The 7,521-nt window shown below is 39.1% G+C and overlaps 1 protein-coding gene across 1 annotated transcript; it reads left to right on the forward strand.

The window, feature by feature from the left end:
• Positions 1 to 5,060: 5,060 nt before the first annotated feature.
• LOC143531785 (uncharacterized) lies at positions 5,061 to 5,819 on the forward strand. Its single transcript, XM_077027005.1, has one exon. The coding sequence runs from the start codon at positions 5,061 to 5,063 to the stop codon at positions 5,817 to 5,819; it is 759 nt and encodes a 252-aa protein (XP_076883120.1).
• The last annotated feature ends 1,702 nt before the right edge of the window (positions 5,820 to 7,521 follow it).

Raw genomic sequence — 7,521 nt, forward strand, 5'->3', positions numbered from 1 at the left:
ACTGATGGTCTAGTATGCAATCACCCAAGTACATCCTCCTCTGGTCTCCCACCGTCAGGGCGGCAGAGTGCTCGTTCACCTGTTCGGTGAGCACCCGGAGCCAGGCCGCCGCGTCCCGTTCCTGTCTCGGAAGACCCCACACAGGTGGAGTCGCAGGCTCGGGACGAGAGCCGGAGGACTCGCCCCTGCGAGTAGCAGGTCTGGGTGGGGGCGAGATAGGCAGGACAGGTGGGATACTGATCCGCGTCGTGAGGCGGGGTCCGAATCCGGGGAGTGCAGGAGCGACCTGAGGTGCGGGTGGGGTCGGGGATCTGGCAATCCAAGCTGGGGAGGACTGGCCGGAACTCCTTAAGCTAGCCTCGGAAGGCTCGGTGCTAGATTCTACGAGTGGGCTCCCAGAGTCCCCGGAGCTGACCTCCTCCGGGTCCTCCTCAATCGACAAACTGGGGGTTCTTGACATTTTACCTGCACAAGTTAACAAACATATAGTTCTTTCCATAGTGTAAATCATAATCAAATTAATATACACTTACTTATACAACTTGACCACATAACAATATTATCACATATCTGCACGTATGTTGCCAATTTTACCTATTAAAGTCCCCCGTGACTCTTCCCGAATTCCCTCGTGCAGACAAGTCTGTTATTATGTTCCGGACCATAATAACCCACTTGTCCATCCAAGTTCATCCCGATCTCGTTACAATATATTATTAGTTGATATTCAGATCCTATAATACTTGAGCTACTGGTTATATTTTAGGTATCTTTTAAAGACATCCTAATTCTTTATAACCAATGGCTCTGATACCAAGTTCTGTAACACCCCGTAACCGCAGCGGAAACGTACACGGGATGCAACAGACACATCTGATATCAACAGCATTGTTTATAAAGAAAACACCACTACATTAATTTAAACGTATTACATTGTTCTGAGTTTCATAACCATCTAAGCGTTATCACATAAGTGTTACCGATAATACATTATCATATTTAATGCAAAATATAGATCTCTAGACTTCCTCAAATAGCACACAGCATCGAACACATATCACTCATTCCGATTTAAGTGTACCTAGAAAGCATGTAAAGAAAACGGGTCAACTACGAATAGTTGGTGAGTTTCACTAATTTAAATAAACCATGACAAATCATTATAAAAATCATAAGTAAGTGATGTAATTATACTGAGTTCACAAGTGAAAACTCTATTAACCCCCAAAACATATCGATTAACCTCCGGGAACTCTGTTACCCCAGAATACTTCCAAAAACCCCTGGGAACTCTGTTACCCCAGAAACACATTTAATAACCTCTTGGAACTCTGTTACCCCAGAAACACATTTAATAACCTCTGGGTACTCGGTTACCCCAGAACACTGTTTCGGGCCTTACAATATTAGCAACTCAGTTAATTACCATCTTAATACATTACCGTACGATTTCCGTACAATAAACATTATATAAATACATTCATTTCCATGCGATTAGCATGTACTTAAACACTTTGATAGAAACATGCTTTCCGCCCCAGGAAAATATTTAAAACAGTTCAGTAAAAAGGGGCTCGTGAAAACTCACCTTGTTGGTGAGCAGAGGTGTAATACCGTGAACAGCTACCGGCCCAGATCTGTAATACGATCCCTAAGTTATTACTACACAATTTCTATTAATATAACTTAAATTCGTGTTAACCGGTATGTCTGGAGACACTGTTAACCCAGTACCGTACACGATCCGGGGACAATGTTAACCCCGAAATACTTTTCAGGACTTAGATTGTGATATCACCTAGAGTTCTTAGTCAAAACTACCGTTAGTTTGTTTTCTCGTTTTGCGTGCCTAGCACGGTTATCCGTCTTTATGTTTACAAAAATAAGTTTGACCACACATGACCCAAAAATAGTTTTTATTGATATTTTCATTAAAGTGGTGAAATTAGAGCTCGGTTAGACACCCCGTTTGGCCGCGGGGCCCGTTTCCGTCTTTAATACACCGGAAACGGTTAAATCGGGTAAAATTACCCAAATCATCCGATTTATTTTCGGATGATTTATTTTTACTTGATTAACTTAGTTTCATGAAAATAGTCCATTTTTAAGGTTTTTATGCACCAGTATGCTCGCTTAGGCGAACTTTGCCGGTTTACACGTTTTAAGCTTTAAAAGTTTGTTTTTAAGTTCCATTTAGCACAAATAAATATCCATTTAGTCTCGGACCTTGAAATTTTGTACAAATCATATTTTAACAGTAAGGAATTTTATAAAATTTTTCCAGAATTAATTTTTATATCTAAAATTTATTTAATCATTTTTAAACGTCATTTAAACACCAAATATGTCGAAAATACCAAACGACCTTAGAAAAATCCCAAATTATTCTGGGATGACCCCTGTCACTCACATAGTTCCCTGTAATTTTTCCAGAACCAAAAACTCATTTTTCATGCCATTTTTACCAAAACCGAGCTAGAAATCCCTAGAACTCGTTTTACAGAAAAGCCTACTTAGACTTCTCCAATGAACCTGAAATTTTGTGTGTGACTTTTATATGTTATAAAAAGCTTATCTTAAATTTTCCAGAATTTGTCATGATGTTTAGCTATTTTTCACCATTTTTAGCCAAAATCGAGCATTAAATTCACCAAATATTCATACTTTATCCAAAAATTACCAAAATTTCACAGATCTCATATTTTCATGTGTAGATCATCTCTGTGTAATTTCATGACCCAACTCTAAGCCTACCACAATCTGTCCAAAATAACTAAATCACACGAAAACCGAACTATCTTGTGTTTCTAGCGTTAGATCGCAAAGATCTTGGTTTCTAGCCTTTGCTAGCCACTAGATACAACACTTACTAGCACATCAACACCACACCAAGCAAGTTATACCCACAATCAAGCCATTTCTTTCATGGTTTCGATTAAAACATCAAAACAAAGGTTTTGACCGTAAAAATTCGTTTTTGACTCTTTTAGCTACTTTCTTGGACCAAGATCCTTTGTATAACTTGTATACATCCCTTGATCCTCCAAGAATCGGTTTCATCTCGGGTTTTCACCCATTTTTCATTTGAAACCTCATTTTCTCAAGATTATGGAATCAAAACTAAGAATCAACCATTAAAATCATGTTTATACCTTGAGTTCTTGCCTAAAAAGCTTGGGTTTTGGATGGATGATGAAGAGGTTGAGAGGATTTTGGGAGAAATAATGTGGAAAAAAGAAAAGTGAAGTGTGTGTGTGACTAGCATGGACCGATCGGTCCATGTTAAGTGGGTGGGGGGGCCCACATCTCCAACCATGGCCACATATTCGGATTGCGTAATCCGGATAATGTTGTGGATAATCTGGTTCAGTTCGTTTTTCGGTTAAACGTTTAATTCCGCTCAAAACGAGACCAAAACGGTCGTTTTTCGGCTTAAAATTAAAATTTATATAAAACTGATTTAAAAACTTTAAAAACTTAAACCATGACGTTTATTGACTTAACACATCGTATTATCGGTAATTGTGAATCTTTTTCGGCTTAATCGATCGTCTCTTGCTGGGTTTGATGTTAAAGGTTTTCGTTTATCGTACCGACGTACTAATAAATCGAAATCCTTTTTCTGTGCTATAAATCACTTATCCCGAAGCTTTAATACTTCGTGAACATCACTAAACATTATATATTTCGTCTATAATGTAATTCCCGATTCGTTCGGGTTTCAATAACCGTTCATCGATTAATCGTAATTCCGATACGACTAGTTGTACATTTGAGTATAATTCGTACTGTGAATCTTATATACTCGTATAAACACATTATAATTCATATATTCAGTATTGAATAACACGTAAATAGTATATTCCGGCTAGGGTATACCTGAATTTGCCGGAATCGTTACACGATTGTTGAGTGCCTCAGGTGGAGGAAACCTACTCGAAAAAACCCAACCCAAAATCAGAGCCAGAACCCAATCAGTTGCGGATGACACGAAACACTCAACACATGAAGAAGAATGGTATCCAGATGTACCACGTGCTGTGAAAGGAGTGAGTACTCCCCACATTGAAACTCAATTGGCCGAGTTAACAAAAGCAGTCATGATGCTTACAAAGGATAAAGTAGCTGAAGCACCACAACGAGCCTGTGGAATATGCTTAGAACCAGGACACCCCACTGATATGTGTCTCTTGCTGCAAGACAATGTCGAACAAGCGAATGCAGTTAGCGGATATCCTGGACAAAAAACAAGGCAATACGATCAACCACGAGTAAATCCGAATTGGGGATAACCCACCAACTTTGGCTACAAACAAAGACTACCTCAATATCAAACACATCAACCTTTTTCAAACCCACAAAATTTCCAACATCGTCAACCATAAACATAACCACCAAGTAGCTCTGGAATGTCTTTAGAAGACACTGTGAAGAATCTGGCTGCCAATACTCAAACTTTCTAACAAGAAGCAAAGGCTAGCATGAAGAATCTGGTTGCCAATACTCAAACATTCAAACAAGAAACAAAGGCTAGCATCAAGAATCTGGAGTAACAGATGGCTCAATTAGCTAGTTCAGTGAGTAGACTCGAATATCAATGAAAACTACCCACACAAACATAAGCAAACCCCAAGCACAACGCTTGTGCCATCACATTGAGAAGTGGAAAGAAGTACGACGGCCCAGAATTGCAAGAAGAAGAACCAGAAGTCGTTGTTGAAAAGTATACCGAAGAAAAAAAGGATACTTCCAAGTCGAATGAAGTAATACCCAAGTTCAAAGTCCCTCCTCCATTTCCCTCAAGATTTTTAAGCAAAAAGAAAGAAAGAGAAGAGCATGAGATCATGGAGACGTTTCGAAAGGTGGAAGTAATCACTCCCCTCCTTGATGCCATCAAGCAAGTCCCTCGATACGCTAAGTTCTTAAAAGAACTTTGCACTTCAAAGAAAAAGCTTAAAGGGAATGAAACCGTCAAGGTCAACGAGAATGTCTAAGCCGTCTTACAAAAGAGACTCCCTCCAAAGTGCAAGGATCCTGGTGTTTTCACTATTCCTTGTAAAATGGGAAATCTAAGCATACCAAGAGCTATGCTTGATCACGGAGCCTCTATCAACGTCTTACCATATTCCATTTTCAAAACTCTCAACGTAGGACCGCTGAAAAGGACAGGGGTAGTCATTCAGTTGGCTGACAAATCCATGGTCCACCCAAAAGGTGTATTAGAGGACGTGTTAGTACAAGTGAATGAGCTGTTATGTCCCGCTGATTTCTATGTTCTAGACATGGAAGATGGTGACACCTTAGACTCAAGTTCCATTCTGTTAGGAAGGCCATTTCTGAAGACTGCTAAAACAAAGATTGATGTTTATAGTGGTACCCTCTCAATGGAATTTGATGGTAAGATCATAAATTTCAATATTTATGATGTTATGTGGTATCCAAGTGATGTTTCATCTGTTATTTGGTTAGATGTAATCGATCCTTTAACTGATGATTACGTCGTGTTATCTAACCATGACACTCTAGCACTAATCTTGAACAAAAGCCTTGATGAAGCATCAACAAAAGAACTCGCTGAAAAGTTCAAACTTGAATATGAGCTGATAGAGTTGGTATCCCTCATGGATACACAACCTAAGTATGAAATAACCAAGCTGCAATTACAAGTTACTGAACAAAAGCTCCTACCATCCATTGTGCAACCACTAGATCTAGAGTTAAAGACTCTTCCTAATCATCTTAAGTACGCTTATCTTGGAGATAATGACACATTGACAATAATCATCTCCAACAAACTGTCCAAGAACCAAGAGGATTAACTGGTTAACATGTTCAAGAAATACAAAGAAGCAATTGGTTGGACCATATCTGACATCAAAGGTTTGAGTCCATCCCTTTGTATGCACAAGATCCTCATGGAAGATGACTACAAGCCCACACGTGAAGCACAAAGAAGATTGAATCCTCCCATGATGGAAGTTTTCAAGAAAGAGATTCTGAATCTACTCAATGTAGGTATGATTTTCCCAATCTCTGATAGCAAATGGGTAAGTCCAGTTCAAGTTGTACCCAAAAAGACCGATATCACTGTTACAAAGAATGAACAAAGCGAATTGGTTACCACTCGTGTTCAAAATGGGTGGAGAGTGTGTATTGACTACCTAAGGCTAAATGCCTCCACTCGAAAATATCAATTCCCTTTGCCTTTCATAGATCAAATGTTGGAGAGGTTAGCAGGTAAAACTCATTATTGTTGCTTAGATGGATACTCTGGTTTCCACCAGATACCTGTTGCACCCGAAGACCAAGAAAAGACGTTTACGTGACCTTTTGGTACGTTTGCATACTGGAGAATGCCATTCGGTCTTTGTAATGCCCCAGCTACCTTTCAAAGATGCATGGTAAGTATTTTCTCAGATTATGTTGAAGAAATAATTGATGTTTTTATGGACGACTTTATTGTTTATGGAAACTCTTTTAGTGAATGTTTAAATAATCTGAAAAAGATTTTGGAAAGATGCATTGAGACCAATCTTGTGTCAAGTTAAGAAAAACACCATTTTATGGTAGATCAGGTCTCATTCATGGACATATTGTTTCCGCAAAAGGGTTAGAGGTAGTTAAGGGAAAAATTGATGTTGACAAAACTTTACCTTACCCTAAAAGTGTATGAGAAGTACGCACTTTTCTTGGACACGCATGTTTTTACAGGAGATTCATGAAAGACTTTTCTAAGATCAGCAAACCTTTGTGCGAACTCTTACAAAAAAATGTAGAGTTCGTCTTCTCAGAAGAGTGTAGAAAAGCCTTCGATGCATTAAAGGAGATGTTGGTGAGATCACCCATAATCCAACCACCTGACTGGGACCTCCCATTCGAGATTATGTGTGATGCCAGTAACTATGCAGTGGGAGCAATACTAGGGCAAAGAAAAGACAAAGTGCCATATGTGATTTACTATACTTCTAAAGTCCTAGATGGAGCTCAATGTAATTACTCGACTACTGAAAAGGAGCTTTTAGCTATTGTCTTTGCTTTGGAAAAGTTTAGGTAATATCTACTCGATACAAAAGTAATTGTATTCTCCGACCATGCTGCATTGTGGTATCTCATGACCAAGAAAGATGCAAATCCAAGATTGATTCGATGGGTGCTTCTACCTCAAGAGTTTGACTTAGAAATTAGAGAGAAAAGTGGAACATACAACTTGGTGGCTGATCACCTGAGCATGATCATCAACAATGATGACCATATGCCATTGCGTGATCTGTTCCCTGATGAAAGTTTGTTTGCTGCACAATTGGCTACACCGTGGTATGTTGACATTGTAAATTACCTGATCACAGACACTTTTCCCTCCGATATGACTCGCGCTCAAAGAGAGAAAATTAAGAAGGAGTCAATACATTATGTTTGGGACGGGCCATACCTTAGAAAATATGGTACCGATCAAGTGATAAGAAGATGTGTCGACACAAGCGAGGTACCCTCAATTTTAGATTTTTGTCACTCACAAGCATA

This window comes from Bidens hawaiensis, unplaced genomic scaffold (genome assembly GCF_021521415.1).
Source record: "Bidens hawaiensis isolate Kalapana, Puna unplaced genomic scaffold, B.hawaiensis_p1.1 tig00009238_1, whole genome shotgun sequence".
NCBI lineage: Eukaryota > Viridiplantae > Streptophyta > Magnoliopsida > Asterales > Asteraceae > Bidens > Bidens hawaiensis.